Genomic DNA, 19,256 nt, shown 5'->3' with positions numbered 1-19,256 from the left:
GGAATACAGTGCGGAAGGATACCTACCTTCCGTCATTGGATTCCTGCAGCCCGTAGAGAGCGGCAGCATCAGCTGATGCTGCAGTTCTCTACCCAAGATCGTCGTGGGACACACTCGTGGACTGCTTCGGATCATGGGTGAGTATTTTTTGTGGTTTGTTATGTTAATATTTATTCCGTAGACTACAATGGCTTCGGGGAACAATGTGACAAGTATTGGTAAGTATGTTACTCTATGTTATATGTACTGTATGTCTATGTATGTATTGTATGAATGTATTGTATGTAGCATGTATGTAGCATGTATGTGGTATGTATGTAGTATGTATGTAGTATGTATGTAGCATGTAGCATGTATGTAGTATATATGTGGTATGTATGTAGCATGTAGTATGTATGTAGTATGTATGTAGCATGTATGTAGCATGCATGTAGCATGTAGTATGTATGTAGCATGCATGTAGTATATATGTAGTATGTATGTAGCATGTAGTATGTATGTAGCATGTAGTATGTATGTAGCATGCATGTAGTATGTATGTAGTATATATGTGGTATGTATGTAGCATGTAGTATGTATGTAGCATGCATGTAGTATGTATGTAGTATGTAGCATGTAGCATGTATGTAGTATGTATGTAGTATATATGTGGTATGTATGTAGCATGTAGTATGTATGTAGCATGCATGTAGTATGTATGTAGCATGCATGTAGTATGTATGTAGCATGCATGCAGTATGTATGTAGCATGCATGTAGTATATATGTAGTATGTATGTAGTATGTATGTAGCATGTAGTATATATGATGCATATATGTAGTATGTAGTATGTATGTAGTATGTATGATGCATATATGTAGTATGTATGTAGCATGTAGCATGTATGTAGCATGCATGTAGTATATATGTACTATGTATGTAGCATGTAGTATGTATGTAGCATGCATGTAGTATGTATGTATGTAGTATTTTATTTTATTTATTTTTTTACATTCAACACATAGGCCGGATGATGGGACTACTACTGTCCCATCATTGGCTAATGTGTCAATCACTGTCATGGTAGCAGGCATCGACCGATGGGACTTGTAGTCCCATCGGACGATGCCTGCACAGACCCCCGGACATCAGCACAGCCCCCTGGCAGGCCGGCACAGCCCCCCGCAGCCTGCACAGACCCCCGGACATCAGCACAGCCCCCCGGCAGGCCGGCACAGCCCCCCGGCAGGCCGGCACTGCCCCCCGGCAGGCCGGTACAGACCCCCACAGGGTGCACAGACCACCGGCAGTCCGCACAGCCCACCGGCAGGCCGGCACAGTCCCCCGGCAGGCCGGCAGAGACCCCCGGAAGGCCCGTACAGACCCCCGAGAGGCTGTACAAGGGCAGGAAAGGGTTTTTCCAATTCCGATACCGGAAGTCTCATAGACTTGAATGGGACTTCCGGTATCGGCATCGGCGATACTTTTTTTAAAGATCGGCCGATCCATTCCGATCCGATATTTTGAAGTATCGGACGGTATCGCTCAACTCTAGTCATAAGCTCTCAGTACAAGTGTTTAACCCTGCTGTTCTGTTCGGTCAAAAATGACCGTTTTTGAACTTTGATATTTTTTAACAAATTCATTATGCGTTTCTGAAACTTGTGGTTACTTCTATTTTCCTAATTTGAGGGGTTCTTTCTAAGGGTACTTTTTTTTTTTTATTTTTTTGGTTTAGTTTTTGCACCACATTTTTTTTTACACTTGTACTGTCCCGGTCAAAAATGACCGAATAGCATTTTATTCTAATTTCATACATTTTTTGAGTAAAACAAATTAGTTATAATTTCTTTTGAGACTACTTATTGCATCGACTATTGTTTATGAAGTAAACAGTTGCTTTAGGTGCAGAATTACACATGCTTTCAGTAAAAACCATACGCATTGGCTTTCAGTACAGTTCTGTGCAATTTTTTTCTCATTTTCTTGTAAACAATAGAACTATGTGAAGATTTTCTGAAAAAAACTGATTTTTTTTTATTTTTATTATTTTTTTCAAAATGTTTGCACGCATTTTATACTATTGTTAATTTTAGTTATAGTTATAGTTAGTTATAGTTGTTATAGTAGTAGTAGTAGTTTTAGTTAGTTAAGCTTAAATTTGTAATTTTTGTGCAGAATTCAATAAGCCCTTGTAACCTTTATAAACACAAAATAAATAAAAAAAATTGAGTTTTTTACGTTTTTTTTTTTTTTATAATGACCAACCATGTTCACATACAGTGTAATAATGCAACAGGTATTCAAAAATTTTTTTTTAAGTAGCTGAACCAGCATTTTAACAGGTCAAAAATGACGGAGCAGTACATGTGTATAGTGGAAATGAACAGAATAGCAGGGTTAAGAGCCTAGTTCTGGCTCCCATATACTTACATTGAGTAGTGGCTTCCGAATCGCCCAGCGAACACTGGAGTGTTTTGTCAGGTAATCAGCTGGAACACACAAACACGGCAGTGGTGAAAAAAGATGAAGACGGCAGCTGGTGAATATGAGACTAGGGGCAGGGAGCTTAGCTTAGTAGTATCGCTTCAGCGCTGCAATATAAAAAAACATTGGACTGGTGCTTTAAGAGAGTGCAAAGGCTGTTTAGAGCTCACTTCAGAGTAATAGGGGGTACTTCAAGGAATCCAACGTTTAATACATTTTAAGTGTTTTTTTCACATGTGTTTCTTTACTCCATGTTTCCATACAGCTGTGGCCAAAAGTATTGACACCCCTGCAATTCTGTCAGATAATACTCAGTTTCTTCCTGAAAATGATTGCAAACACAAATTCTTTGGTATTATTATCTTCATTTAATTTGTCTTAAATGAAAAAACACAAAAAGAATTGTCCTAAAGCCAAATTGGATATAATTCCACACCAAACATAAAAAAGAGGATGGACAAAAGTATTGGCACTGTTCAAAAAATCATGTGATGCTTCTCTAATTTGTGTAATTAACAGCACCTGTAACTTACCTGTGGCACCTAACAGGTGTTGGCAATAACTAAATCACACTTGCAGCCAGTTGACATGGATTAAAGTTGATTCAACCTCTATCCTGTGTCCTTGTGTGTACCACATTGAGCATGGAGAAAAGAAAGAAGACCAAAGAACTGTCTGAGGACTTGAGAAACCAAATTGTGAGGAAGCATGAGCAATCTCAAGGCTACAAGTCCATCTACAAAGACCTGAATGTTCCTGTGTCTACCGTGCGCAGTGTCATCAAGAAGTTTAAAGCCCATGGCACTGTGGCTAACCTCCCTAGATGTGGAAGGAAAAGAAAAATTGACAAGAGATTTCAATGCAAGATTGTGCGGATGTTGGATAAAGAACCTCGACTAACATCCAAACAAGTTCAAGCTGCCCTGCAGTCCGATGGTACAACAGTGTCAACCCGTACTATCCGTCGGTGTCTGAATGAAAAAGGACTGTATGGTACGAGACCCAGGAACACCCCACTTCTTACCCCGAGACATAAAAAAGCCAGGCTGGAGTTTGCCAAAACTTACCTGAAAAAGCCTAAAACATTTTGGAAGAATGTTCTCTGGTCAGATGAGACAAAAGAAGAGCTTTTTGGGCAAAGGCATCAACATAGAGTTTACAGGAGAAAAAAGGCATTCAAAGAAAAGAACACGGTCCCTACAGTCAAACATGGCGGAAGTTCCCTGATGTTTTGGGGTTGGTTTGCTGCCTCTGGCACTGGACTGCTTGACCGTGTGCATTGCATTATGAAGTCTGAAGACTACCAATAAATTTTGCAGCATAATGTAGGGCCCAGTGTGAGAAAGCTGGGTCTCCCTCAGAGGTCATGGGTCTTCCAGCAGGACAATGACCCAAAACACACTTCAAAAAGCACTAGAAAATGGTTTGAGAGAAAGCACTGAAGACTTCTAAGGTGGCCAGCAATGAGTCCAGACCGGAATCCCATAGAAAACCTGTGGAGAGATCTAAAAATAGCAGTTTGGAGAAGGCACCCTTCTAATATCAGGGACCTGGGGCAGTTTGCCAAAGAGGAATGGTCTAAAATTCCAGCAGAGCATTGTAAGAAACTCATTGATGGTTACCGGAAGCGGTTGGTCGCAGTTATTTTGGCTAAAGGTTGTGCAACCAATTATTAGGCTGAGGTGCCAATACTTTTGTCTGGCCCATTTTTGGAGTTTTGTGTGAAATGATCAATGTTTTGCTTTTTGCTTCATTCTCTTTGTGTTTTTTCATTTAAGACAAATTAAAGGAAGATAATAATACCAAAGAATTTGTGTTTGCAATTATTTTCAGGAAGAAACTGAGTATTATCTGACAGAATTGCAGGGGTGTCAATACTTTTGGCCACAACTGTATGTCTTTGTTCTTGGTTTTGCTGCCTTCAGTCTGACTTTATAATGTGCACATTTTAATAAGTTCAAGGAAAACCATTGCATGAATAGGTATGTGCAAACTTTTGATCGTACTATACCATGTATGTTACAGTTGTGATTCCAACAAAACTGAATTTGACATTATTATTAACATATTCTACTAATGGAATTTATCATGGACAGGTCCAAGTGTAGAAGACATCCTACTCAAAGAATTCAAAGAATTGTCAGGTGGTGACATTAAAGTAGCTATTACAACTTTGCACATGTCATTGGAGGTAAGAACAAATGTTTTGTTATTTTGTATTTTATAACACACAAATACGTGTACATTTAGTTATATTTCTATACTTTTATCTATTACAAATTTATTAAAAAAATCGCTGTAACTAACTAGTGGTTTGTTTTCAAAGACTCGTTAGTAATTCCCACATTTCTTTTGACACCCAGCCTGCTCTTCCTGACAGAGAACACATAATTGTACTTTTATATATTTGATTTTATCAATAGGATGGAGTATACACGGGCGCTACCTATCTAAAAACTAGAACTCAGATGCAGCTGGTAAGAGGACAGGACTGTGTCGGTTCCTGTTTTAAACCGGAAAAGAGCATGTAACTATGTGACTTACTGCGCTATACTGAGCAGATGTACAGAAAAAAGAGAGAAGTCTTTGGTTGTGAGTAGGTAAAGGGATTATTGGTTCAGTTGTTGGTACTTACTTCAAATGAAGGAGTTGTAGAATATTCTATGTAGTTTGAGGTGTCTAACTAGCGAATACTTCGCCCATAGTTTTGTAGTGATGATTTCTTGTAGTAGCCGATGATACTGATGGAGTAATAAAGATAAAATTAGAGTACCAATAATGTTAATAATCCACACTGCACCTCGTATATCCACTGTACTCACTGGTTATTTCTAAGCGTTTCTATTCCGTTTGGAATGGTACAGTGTTACTTGCTCATGGACCAATATCACGGTGCTGTACAGGAAAAGGAGTTGGATTTGGTTAGTACCAGTGACCATGGGCTGGACACTTACTCCCAGTTAAAGGAACACGTCTGCACTTACTTACTTGTGCTTGTTTTATGCTGACAGAAAAAAGGAAAGCAGGAGCATTATCCAATGCAGTGAAACTCTGACTCTATGAGAAATTATATCCACTATATGGATGATAGAGGCCGCCGAGTGGGCAGTGAGTTCTGATAGGATGCTTATGCTGATTCCTGCTGGCTGAACCGGAGCAGGAGCGATATCCGCCGCTGCGATGAATATAGCAAGGCACTAGATAAAAAATGATCCACTTAGCACATTATCATTACAACGATCAGTCAGTCCTGATAGGACTCTTGTGGACTTACTTGTACTGCTTGTTGAATACTGCAATTTAACCGAGGTGGTGGCTGCTGGCAAGGAGGATGAGCAGTGCAGCGTGTGGCGGGGGAGCGGGTAGACGCCAGCACCTCGTGTACTCCGGCCGCAAGTAACAACGAGGACGCGGCGGGATCAGGGGGCAGAGCTGCTGTGACGTCACAAACAGAGCAAAGGATGGGTGCGCGAGAGGCACAAACCAACGCGTTTCGAGGGGGGCTTCCCTCTTCGTCAGGGCTGTGTTGGATGCCTGTCAACCCGTCCTTATATAGTAGCTCACCCAGCTGCAGCCACTACCTCTTGTCAAGCTGCGGTAATAATAGGGGTTTAATATTGTCTTGCAATATCCCTTATTTGTGGTGATTGGTGGATCTGAATAGTCAATTCATCACAATGGTTAGTCTGCTTTATCTATAAAAAATGAATGTGTGTCTGATCGTGCACATAATTTTTAAAACATAACTTTTATTTTTAACAAATTTTAAAATGATTTTTGACCATTCTTATGTCAGACTAAAAAATTTTTAATAAAAAATAAATAAAACATGTAGGCTCCTTTAAATAAAATATATACCTCCTTATGTGATAAAATCCCTACACTGCTCACACTAATAATGCAGCGATTTAAATAAAAGAGGAAAGCATAAGGCTAGAACCAGGGACTAAAAAAGGTAATAAAAAGAAAATAATAGGGAAAATCCCTCATTAGCCACATGATCCTTGTTATGGTGGACCTCTATAAAAAGAAAAGACGAAGGGGAAGGGGAGCTCATAGGTGAATACAATATATGTGTGCTTAATTGCAGATAAAAATAGCAATGAGTTTTAAAAAGGTAAAATGAGGTTGAGATTTAGTGCGTCCCAAGAAATTTAAAAAGCATATAACTCAATCTCATAGTTAATTTTTCTTATTTCCGCCTATCAGGACTGACTGATCGTTGGAATGATAATGTACTAAGTGGATCATTTTTTATCTAGTGCCTTGCTATATTCATCGCAGCGGCGGATATCGCTCCTGCTCCGGTTCAGCCAGCAGGAATCAGCATAAGCATCCTATCAGAACTCACTGCCCACTAGGCGGCCTCTATCATCCATATAGTGGATATAATTTCTCTTACAGTCAGAGTTTCACTGCATTGGATAATGCTCCTGCTTACCTTTTTTGTCAGCATAAAACAAGCACAAGTAAGTGCAGACGTGTTCCTTTAACTGGGAGTAAGTGTCCAGCCCATGGTCACTGGTACTAACCAAATCCAACTCCTTTTCCTGTACAGCACCGTGATATTGGTCCATGAGCAAGTAACACTGTACCATTCCAAATGGAATAGAAACGCTTAGAAATAACCAGTGAGTACAGTGGATATACGAGGTGCAGTGTGGATTATTAACATTATTGGTACTCTAATTTTATCTTTATTACTCCATCAGTATCATCGGCTACTACAAGAAATCATCACTACAAAACTATGGGCGAAGTATTCGCTAGTTAGACACCTCAAACTACATAGAATATTCTACAACTCCTTCATTTGAAGTAAGTACCAACAACTGAACCAATAATCCCTTTACCTACTCACAACCAAAGACTTCTCTCTTTTTTTCTGTACATCTGCTCAGTATAGCGCGGTAAGTCACATAATTACAAATTTGATTTTATACTGTCCTCAACACATATACATCCATTAATAACCTCACAGTAAAGAATGCAGAAGTAGCACTCACTATTAGTGATGAGCGAGTGTGCTCGTTACTCGAGTTTTCCAAGCATGCTCCGGTGTCCTCTGAGTATTTTGGTCGTGCTCGGAGATTATGTTTCATTCCCCGCAGCTGCATGATTTGTGGCTGCTAGACAGCCTGAATACATGTTGGGATTCCCTAACAAACAGGTATCCTTGCACGTATTCAGGCTGTCTAGCAGCCGCAAATTATGCTAATGTGGGGACTGAAACATAATCTCCGAGCACACCCGAGCATGCTTGGAAAACTCAAGTATCAAGCATACTCACTCATCACTACTTACCATCCCTTTATTTCTTGACAAATGGAATAAAAGCCACAAGGCAAGAGATGCAGTAAGGTGATGGCCATTTTGTTCTAGCCATCTCTTCAACTTTCCCGACACTGTCAGTAGTAGATGCCCATGAAAGTCGTGCCGTTTCATGATGTCTGTTTGAGAAGGCCACTATTATCCCTTTGAAAAATGAGCAGCATCAAGGAGTAAGACTGAAGAATGTAGATGTAACGGGTAAAGATGTGCCAGGCCCTGGCAGGGAAAAATGTCAATACCAATCACCCAAGTGCCGATGGTCATTTACCTTACTTAACTATACAGTGTTATGTAAAAGACCTTAAAGAAGTTGTTCAATACTTGGACAACCCCTTCTCATACCCCACACTTGGCACCGATAAAATACAAAAGCCTATACTCACCTCCCATGCTGGTTCCGTTCCCACGCTGTCTGCATTCGCTCTCCTCGGGGCTCCCGTGCTGTTGTTGTGACACGTGACCACGGTGCCCAATCAGCACTGGGGTGCTATCACATGCTTTTGTCTGCGCATGCATCCAGACATGTTGAAGCTGAAAGCGCCATTTTGCCATGGCTATATTCAATGTGCATGCACACGCTTGTGCATTTGAAGTACTGAAAGGAATAGACGCCATCGTAGTATAGTGCTATTTTATCATAAGAAACATGTTCAAAGCTCATAAACATATTCATATTATGGGATTATTATTCAATATCTTAAATATGATTATTAAAGTCTATCATATAGAGTAATAAAACATAGTCCCCCTAGATGGGGATGACATCTCGCAGTAGTTAAATTTAAAGGGAAAGCACATATTTAACCCCTTTACCCCCAAGGGTGGTTTGCACGTTCATGACCGGACCAATTTTTACAATTCTGACCACTGTCCCTTTATGAGGTAATAACTCTGAAACGTTTCCTTGGATCCCACTGATTCTGACACTGTTTTCTCGTGACATATTGTACTTCATGTTATTGGTAACATTTCATTCATATAACTTGCGTTTGTGAAAAAAATGGAAATTTGGCGAAAATTTCGCAATTTTCTAACTTTGAATTTTTATGCCCTTAAATCAAAGAAATATGGCACACAAAAAACTTAATAAGTAACATTTCACATATGATTACTTTACAACAGCACAATTTTGGAACCAATTTTTTTTTTTGTTAGGAAGTTATAAGGGTTAGTTGACCAGCGATTTCTCATTTTTACAACACCATTTTATTTTTACGGACCACATCACATTTTAAGTCACTTTGAGGGGTCTATATGATAGAAAATACCCAAAAGTGACACCATTCTAAAAACTGCACCCCTCAAGGTGCTTAAAACCACATTCAAGAAGTTTATTAACCCTTCAGGTGCTTCACAGGAATTTTTTTAATGTTTAAAAAAAAATGAACATTTAACTTTTTTCACAAAAAAATTAATTTAGGTCCAATTTATTTTATTTTACCAAGGGTAACAGAAGAAATTGGATGGCAAAAGTTATTGCGCAATTTCTCTTGAGTACGCTGATACCTGATATGTAGGGGGAACCACTGTTTCGGTGCATGGCAGAGCTCAGAAGGGAAGGAGCACCGTTTGACTTTTTCAATGCAAAATTGGCTGGAATTCAAAGCGGACGCCATGTCATGTTTGGAGAGCCCCTGATGTGCCTAAACAGTGGAAACCCCCCACAAATGACATCATTTTGGAAACTAGACCCCCAAGGAACTTATCTAGATGTGTGTTGAGCACTTTGAACCCCCAAGGGCTTCACAGAAGTTTATAATGCCCGGGCGCGAAAATAAAGAAATCATATTTTTTCCACAAACAGATGCTTTTTATTGTAAAAATAGTTTTTGCAATCACCACATTTTGAGAGCTATAATTTTTCCATATTTTTATCCCCCGTGTCATGTGAGGTCTTCTTTTTTGCGGGACAAGTTGACGTTTTTATTGGTACCATTTTCGGGCACGTGACATTTTTTGATCACTTTTTATTCCGATTTTTGGGACGCAGAATGAACAAAAGCCAGCATTTCAAGAATTTCTTTTGGGGGGTGCGTTTACACCATACTGCATGCGGTAAAATTGATAAGGAGGTTTTATTCTTCGGGTCAGTACGATTACAGCGATACCTCATTTATGTCTTTTTTTATGCTTTGGCGCTTTAATGCAATGAAAATAATTTTATATAAAAAATAATTATTTTTGCATCACTTTATTCTGCGAGCTATAACTTTTTTATTTTTTCACTGATGATGCTGTATGGTGGCTGCTTTTTTGCGGGACAAGATGACGTTTTCAGCTGTACCATGGTTATTTATATCTGTCTTTTTGAACGCACGTTATTGCACTTTTTGTTCGGCGGTATGTTAATAAAGCATTATTTTTTGCTTTGTTTTTTATTTTTATTTTTTAAGGGGTTCGTTAAAGAGGTTAACTAATGGGACAATTTTATAGGGCGGGTCGTTACGGACGCGGCGATACTAAGTATATGTACTTTTATTGTTTTGTTTTTTTTATTTCCAAAAAATGAATTTATTAGGGAATTTCTTAAAAAATTTATTTAGCGATTTTTTTTTTTTTTTATAAATTATTTTTACGCTTTTTAATTTTTTTTTTTTAACTTTATTACACTGTCCCAGGGGGGACATAACTGTCATCGCACTGCTGCGGGGGTCGCAGGGAAGCACGGAGGGAGCCCCCTCCCTGCCGATGCTTCCCTAAACCCCGGTACACTGCGATCGTGTTTGATCGCAGTGTACCAGGGGTTAACGTGTCAGGGGCGATCCGTGACCGCCCCTGACACATAGTGCCGGGTGTCAGCTGTGATAATCAGCTGACACCCGGCCGCGATCAGCGCTCACCACGTCAGTGCCACTGATCGCTATGACGTACTATCCCGTCCATGGGCATAGGGGCCCGGGTCCCATGGACTGGATAGTATGTCAGATGTCAGGAAGGGGTTAATATTATTGCATATCACCAACTCTCAAATTCGATATTTAATCCATGAACAAAACTCTATTATAGATGGTCATAATATTTATTAAAAAACAATTGAATTTAATAGATAGACAGATAGATAGATAGATAGATATGGGATAGATAGCAGGTAGATAGATTATAGAAAATTTGGCAGCACTACCAAAAGCAGCCGAGTGCAATAAAATCTGTAAAGGTGATGTCCAAACCTCCAAAATATAAAATCTGACAAAATGGATCAGTAAAGCTTCGGTTTTTCACTTTAATTTTTGGAGTGCTGCCTGTTTTTTTCTGATTTTCTAGATAGATAGATAATAGGTCAATAAATAGATGGATATAGTGTCACAAGTGTGATGCACCCTGCTGAGACATGTGATGCACTTGGGATGAGAAGATCACATAGATTAACTGATCACAGGTCCTTCTTGGAGTCTATTGACATGAGTGGCGCAGGTTTACTGTTTCTTTTGGTATGGAAGGGGTTAAGAGTTGTTGGTTTTAGTCTTTTGAAATTCCGTTTGGCTTTGGTCTAAGCTGCTACTCCTCTTACACTATTTAAAGTAAACCTGTCAGTAGGATTTTGCTAAGCAAACTACAGATATTGTCAGGTTGGCACTGTTATACTGACTAAAATGATACCTGGGGAGAAGAGTCTTATGTTCCTGCTCTAAGCCAGAGGAACCAAGGAAAGACCTGCCCACAGGCCCTCCTCAAAGCACTAACATGTTCCTCATTAGAGAGACAGACTGTTTTTGCATCAGGGTGGCCTGTGGGCAGGTTTTTCCTTGGTTTCTCTGGCTTAGAGCAGGAAGATAAGACTGCCTATAGTCCTGCCCCGGAGCAGGAGCATCTCATTAACAGAAAATTTCTAACACTGATTACACAAGAACCACAAGACGGATTTCTTCACCTGAGGTATCATTTTAATCAGTATAGCAGTGTCAACATGACAATGTCTGTAGTATACTTAGCAAAATCCTGCTGACAGGTTTGCTTTAAACTTACTTCTGGCTTCCTCCCATGCCAGCAATAGGTTTATCTATCTTGTGCGTTACTTATCTAGAGTAGCTGTAGAGTTCTTGGAGAATTTCTTTGTGTTCCTTGTGATTCCTGTGCATTTCCATTTGTTTGTGTGTTTCCCCTGTCTGTCTCTTTCCCTGTGTTGTCTTATTGTAGCAGTAAGACCAGCATCTTTCTGCGGAAGCTCAAGTCATTCGACATGTGCAGTAAAGTGCTGGAAATGTTCTACCAGTCTGTTGTAGCAAGTGCCATCTTTTTTGCCATCATTTGCTGGGGCAGTAGTGTGCGAGTAGCTGACGCCAATAAGCTCAACAAACTTATCAAGAAGGCAAGCGTGGCTGTTGGCCTCCATCTTGACTCTTTTGAGGAGGTAGTGGCAGATAGGATTCAAAAGAAGTGCAGGGCTATAATGAACAATAATACACACCCACTATACGGGCTGTTCTTAAATCAGAAGAGCACATTCAGCAGCCGTCTAATCCTACTAAGGTGCAAGAAGGAGAAATTCAGGAAATCGTTTGTGCCTACTGCTATGGGGATGTATAACAATTCACTAAGGGTGAAAGATGGCTATGACCTAGGGCTGGCACACTAATGTAAAGGATCAGAGACTTGTGTACCTTTGTTTGTTACGTATTGTGGTTAGTCATGCGCAGGATCTGTGTCTAGTAATTACTTTATGTAATGCAGTTTGTAATGTAATGTATTAATGCAGTTCGTAATGTTTTGTTTGTAATGCTGTTGTAACGCTGCTGTGATACCATAATTTCCTTTGGGATCAATAAAGTGTATCGTCTTGCTGCCCAGCTCACTAGCTAGGGCTAATACCCATGGTCAGCCAGGGCTTAGGCATGTAAAGGTGAATGGGGGGAAGGATCCGTGTAGGGCAATAGGGAGCACAGGTGTCAATAAGGTGAGTGTTGACGGGTCACCATCTTCTCCCTCTCCCTACCATCAGGGCTCCCCTTTACCAGCTCCCTCACCTTTCCCTTTGTGTTGCTTGCCCGGCATCTCCCTGCCCTGGTGTTACATATAAAAAATAGATACATACATAGATAAAAGATGGATGAAAAGATAGATAGATAATAGATAAATAGATAGATATTGATAACAGATGGATAGCTAGATAAATATTTAGATGGATATATGCATAGTGTGGCGTGAGTCAATATAGTAAATAATAGTTCCAAAAGTGGAAAAGAAAAAAAAACTACAATGACACATAATAAAAATATGTATTACCATATATACTCGTATATAAGTCAACCCCTCTAATTTTGCCACAAAAAAATGGGAAAACTTATTGACTCGTGTATAAGCCTAGAGTGGAAAATGCAGCAGCTACTGGCAAATTTCAAAAATAAAAATAGATACCAATAAAAGTTAAATAAATTGAGACATCAGAAGGTTAAATGTTTTTGAATATCCATATTGAATCAGGAGCCACATATAATGCTCCATACAGTTCATGATGACCCCATAAAATGCTCCATACAAAATACACCACATATAATGCTGCACAAATGTTAATAATGGCCCCATAAGATGCTCCATAGAATAATATGCCCCATATGCTGCTCCATATAGGTTATGGCCCCATAAGATATTCCATAGATTATGCCCCATATGCTGCCCCATAAGATGCTCCATAGATTATACCCCATATGCTGCCCCATAAGATGATCCATAGATTATGCCCCATAAAATGCTCCATAGATTATTCCCCCATAAAATGCCCCATAGATTATGCCCCCATATGCTGCCCCATTAGATGCTCCATAGATTATGCCCCCATATGCTGCACCATAGATTATGCCCCCATAAGATGCTCCATAGTTTATGCCCCCATATGCTGCTCCATTGATTGTGCCCCCATATGCTGCCCCATAAGATGCTCCTTAGATTATGCCCCCATATGCTGCTCCATAGATTATGCCCCCATATGCTGCCCCATAATATGCTGCTGCTGCAAATAAAAAAAAATGACATACTCGCCTCTCGTCGCTGGGGGCCAGGTGCCAGTGTCACTGCTGGCTCAGGACCCCAGCACTGGCTATATTCACCTGTTCCCGGTCCATCGCTGTGCACCGCTGTCTTCCGAGTCCCTCTGTCAGTGTCTGTTCAGGCAGAGGGCGCAGCGTGCACTAACTACCTCACCGCGCCCTCTGACCTGAATGTCACAGACAGAGGGCGCGAAGGACAGAGCAGCATGCAGCGATGGAACGGGGACAGGTGAATATAGCATATACTTACCCCCTCCTGGCGCGGTCTCTGCAGCCCCCCCGCTTCTCCCGGTCTCAGGCTCCTTCCTTCAGCGGTCACATGGTATCGCTCATTAAAGTCATGACCGCGCTGGGGGGGTCAGTATGATCTGACACCCCTCTCCTCCTCCCCCACCGACCCCCTGGTATATGACTCACGTATAAACCGAGAGGGGATTTTCAGCCCCAAAAAATGGGCTGAAAATCTCGACTTATACGCGAGTATATACGGTACTTTATGAAAGTAAAGGGAGGTCAAACAATCCGAGGTCAGGTCCAGGAAATGCCACAGTATGACAAAGGCAAGTCAGAGATAAAAGCCAATACACAAGCCGAGTTCAGGAAAGCCAGAGAGACAAAACAGTTTACAGGGAGCAGGCACAAGAGAAGTCAGGTCACAAGCAAACGGTCTGAGTCCAGGAAGAGAATCAAGTCAAGCAAGGTCAGGCACAGAGTGCAGAGGGATCAATGTTACACAGACAACAGCAAGTCTACGATTGGAGCAGAGTGAAGGAGCTAGCATGCTTAAGTAGAAGACTAATCAAGGAAAGTGAACACAGCTGATGCAGCAGAAACCCAGCACAACCCCTACACAAAGTAACATATCAGACAGAAAAAGTGGAGATCGTGACAGTGCCTCCTATTCAAGGGGGGCCACTAGACCCCCCAGGTTTCCCAGAAAACCTCCAATGAAAGGCCTGAACCAATCGATCAGCCCTTACAGAATGAGCAGGAACCCAGGACCTATCCTTAGGTCCATACCCCTTTCAATGTACCAGATATTGATGGGAATTTCAGACCCACTCGGGAATCAATCATCCTTTGTACCTCATATTCCAAGTTTCCCGCAATAGACACTGGAGGAGGTTGGGGAAAGGAAGACAGAACAGGGGGAATAAACTCCTTCAACAACGACTTGAGGAACACATTAGGAATACGGAAAGACTGAGAGAGCTTTAGCCGGAAGGCAACTGGATTGGCCACCTCCAGAATTTCATACGGACTTATGAATGTAGGACCCAATTTCAGCGAAGGTAGCTTCAATCCAATATTCTTAGAGGATAGCGATACCTTATCTCCCACTTTGAAGGTGACCCCTGATTAGTGCCTCCTATCGGCCTTCCGCTTCTGCCGATGCTGAGCCACCCAAATGTTCTTTTTACCCCTCCTCCAGAGATCCCACAGCTCTGGAATGGTGACATCCACCCCAGGACACCCAGAACTTATCCTGGAGAACTCACCAAAATGAGGATGAAACCCGTAATTACAGAAAATTGTCAAGGTCCCTGTGGACTGATTAACCCGACTGTTAAAGGCAAACTCAGCCAGAGGAAGAAAAGATGACCAATTCTGCTGATCGGCGACAAAACATCTTAAAATTTGTCCTCTCTGTCTGACCGTTTCAGGGTGATAAGCAGAGGAGAGGACAAATCAATCCCTAATCTTTTGCAGAAAGCCCTCCTAAATCTAGAGACGAATTGTACACCCCTATCTGATATAATATTTAAAGGAATCCCATGCAAACGTACCACATGATAAACAGTTTGGAGAGAGTTTCAGCTTTGGGTAACCCAGATAATGGGACGAAGTGAGCTTGTTTGCTGAAGCGATTGACTTCCACCCAAATAGAAGTCATTCCCACAGACAACGGTAAATCTGAAATGAAATCCATGGACAAATGAGTCCATGGTCTTTCCACTTTTCAAAAGCCTACTTAACAGGAAGCAACTCCCGATTACCCACATCATAGCTTCTTTCAGCAGGAGAAATTTTTTTAGAGAAGAAGGCGAATGGTCGCAAGTTAGTTAGAGTCTCAGGACCTTGAAATAATACAGCCCCCACCCCAAACTCAGAGGCATCTACTTCCACAATATATGGTTTCTGCAGGTCTGATTGCACAAGAATCGGAGCAGACCTAAAACATTTCTTCAAATTTTAAAATGCCCCAACTGCTCCCGGCGACCAAACCTTTAGCTCCGCCTCTTTATGAGTGAGGTCCGTAAGAGGCTTGACGATCTGAGAAAATCCTTTCATAAATTTTCTATAATTTGCGAACCCTAAAAAGCGCTGCAGAGCCTTAAGGTCGCTTGATTGAACCCGATAAATGATGGCCTGAACTTTCCCAGGATCCATCAATCCAAACCAGGAGGCAGACACAATGAAACCCAAGAATAATATTTATTGAAAAGAAAAGGTACATTTTTCAATTTTATCAAACAAACAATTATCTTACAGAGCCTTTGCAGAACCAAACAGATCTGTTTATAATTTGAATCCAGGTCAGGTGAGAATATTAGAATATAATCCAAATAAACAACAATAAACAACGACATGAACAAATCACAAAAACTGACGATATATCAGAACCTACAGAGGGAATGCAAACTGGCCCCAAATTAAGAGAAACTACCAAACGAGCGAGAGATCCTGAGCCAGTGCAGATTGAGTGCCCACAACCTACTCATTGAATCTGGGAGGCACTGGTAGAACTACAAGCCCTGAGAGAGTAGACTCTGCCAGCAGTGCCCCCAGTAGGATGTGGAGGATAAGGCCCACTTCTTGCTGAGGTGCTCAAATACTCCGCAGTGAGGGACATTCACTTCAGGACACTGTCTGATCTACCAGACTTCACCTCCATGGAAGAGGAAGACAGATTGCTTATACTGCTGAAGGACGAGGAAGATGTAGCAGCCATAGCAGCAAAATATGTCCGTGCCTGCCACAGAATAAGAGAAGCCTGATATGTCATGAACCCCACACTGGATGTGTCCCTATCCCCACCCCACCATTATTCTACCACTTGCTTTGTCAATGCTATCTTTTACTTAGTTCTGCCAATAAAGACCATTTGAATTGAATTGATAATAGATAGATAGATATATGGAAAGATAGATAGATATAGGATAGATAAATAATAAGTAGATGGATAGATAGATAGATAGATAGATATGATAGATAGATATGGGATATATAGATAGATAGATAATAGATAGATGGAAAGATAGATATAGGTGATAGATGCATAGATGGTAGAGAAATAGAGAAATAAATAATAGATGGAAAAATAGATAAATACATAGAGGTATAGATAGATAAGAGATAGACCCACACAGCACATTATACTCACCTATGTCCCTGCTAACAGCTGAGTGGACTGATTAGTGCAATCTGCTGAGCCATTTCCCTGCTGCCTCACCCTGTGTGCTGCATGGGAGGCTGGAACAGGAGACAGAGGGAGGGTGTGACAGAGACTTGGGTTGTGGCTCCAGTTGTGATGTTATGTTGGAAAACTCTAGTCGGGGTGTGAGCAGCTCCTCCACAATCAGGAAAGGACTGCGTAAAAGACTAGGTGTGCTATCTAGGACAACATGCAGAATGCTGACAAGGGAGTATATTCTAAACTGTCAGCATTCAGCATCCTAATTACACACATAAATTATACAGAAAGCCCGGATAACTCCTTTAACCCCTTCACCCCCAGGGGTGGTTTGCACGTTCATGACCGGGCCAATTTTTAGAATTCTGACCACTGTACCTTTATGAGGTCATAACTCTGGAACGCTTCCATGGATCCCGGTGATTCTGACATTGTTTTCTCGTGACATATGGTACTTCATGATAGTGGTAAAATTTCATTCAAATAACTTGCGTTTATTTGTGAGAAAAACGGAAATTTGGCGAAAATTTTGAAAATTTCGCAATTTTCCAACTTTGAGTTTTTATGCCCTTAAATCACAGAGATACAGCACACAAAAAGCTTGATAACTAACATTTCCCACATGTTTACTTTACATCAGCACAATTTTGGAACCAAAATTTTTTTTTGTTAGGAAGTTATAAGGGTTAAAAGTTGACCAGCGATTTCTCATTTTTACAACACCATTTTATTTTTAGGACCACATCACATTTGAGGTCACTTTGAGGGGTCTATATGATAGAAATACCCAAAAGTGACACCATTCTAAAAACTGCACCCCTTAAGGTGCTCAAAACCACATTCAAGAAGTTTATTAACCCTTTAGGTGTGTCACAGGAATTTTTTTGAATATTTAAAAAAAAATGAACATCTAACTTTTTTTCACAAATACTTCAGGTTCAATTTTTTTTATTTTACCAAGGGTAACAGGAGAAATTGGACTGCAAAAGTTATTGTGCAATTTGTCCTGAGTACGCTGATACCTGATATGTGGGGGGGAACGACTGTTTCGGCGCATGGTAGAGCTCAGAATGGAAAGAGCGCCGTTTGACTTTTTCAAAGCAAAATTGGCTGGAATTCAGATCGGACGCCATGTCACGTTTGGAGAGTCCCTGATGTACCTAAACAGTGGAAACCCCCTACAAGTGACCCCATTTTGGAAATTAGACCCCCCAAGGAACTTATCTAGATATGTGGTGAGAACTTTGAACCCACAAGGGCTTTACAGAAGTTTATAACGTACAGCGGTACAATTAAAAAATCATATTTTTTCCACAAAAATGATCTTTTCACCCCAATTTTTATTTTCCCAAGGGTAACAGGACCCTAAAAGTTATTGTGCAATTTGTCCTGAGTACGCTGATACCCCACATGTGGGGGTAAACCACTATTTGGGCGCATGGCAGAGCTCAGAAGGGAAGCAGTGCCATTTGACGTTTTTGGCTGGAATTGAGATCGGAAACCATGTCGCGATTGGAAAACCCCTGATGTACCAAAACAGTGGAAACCCCCCACAAATGACACCATTTTGGAAACTAGACCCCCCAAGGAACTTATCTAGATGTGTGGTGAGCACTTTGAACCCCCCAGTGCTTCACAGAAGTTTATAACATAAAGCCGTACAATTAAAAAATAATATTTTTTCCACGAAAATGATCTTTTCACCCTCAATTCTTATTTTTCCAAGGGTAACAAGACCCTAAAAGTTATTGTGCAATTTGTCCTGAGTACGCTGATACCCCACATGTGAGGGTAAACCACTATTTGCGCGCATGGCAGAGCTCGGAAGGGAAGCAATGCCATTTGACGTTTTTGGCTGGAATTGAGATCGGACACCATGTCGCGATTGGAAAACCCCTGATGTACCAAAACAGTGGAAACCCCCCACAAATGACACCATTTTGGAAACTAGACCCCCCAAGGAACTTATCTAGATGTGTGGTGAGCACTTTGAACCCCCCAGTGCTTCACAGAAGTTTATAACGCCCGGGCGTGAAAATAAAAAATTCGTATTTTTTCCACAA

At 40.9% G+C, this 19,256-nt stretch overlaps 1 protein-coding gene across 1 annotated transcript in view; it reads left to right on the top strand.

The window, feature by feature from the left end:
* Window positions 1-4,997, top strand: part of LOC141048335 (protein prune homolog 2-like) — a 199,795-nt gene extending 194,798 nt beyond the window's left edge. Inside the window, exons 6-7 of the mRNA XM_073543817.1 lie at window positions 4,563-4,657; window positions 4,890-4,997. Of these exons, the coding sequence (XP_073399918.1) occupies window positions 4,563-4,657; window positions 4,890-4,997 (203 nt within the window). The remainder of the gene's footprint in view (window positions 1-4,562; window positions 4,658-4,889) is intronic.
* Window positions 4,998-19,256: the final 14,259 nt, after the last annotated feature.

This window comes from Dendrobates tinctorius, unplaced genomic scaffold, assembly GCF_039654945.1.
Source record: "Dendrobates tinctorius isolate UK_male_01 unplaced genomic scaffold, ASM3965494v1 ptg000134l, whole genome shotgun sequence".
NCBI classification, from domain to species: domain Eukaryota; kingdom Metazoa; phylum Chordata; class Amphibia; order Anura; family Dendrobatidae; genus Dendrobates; species Dendrobates tinctorius.
Note: the sequence above shows the minus strand (reverse complement) of the source record. Positions and strands in the feature narration are given on the sequence as shown.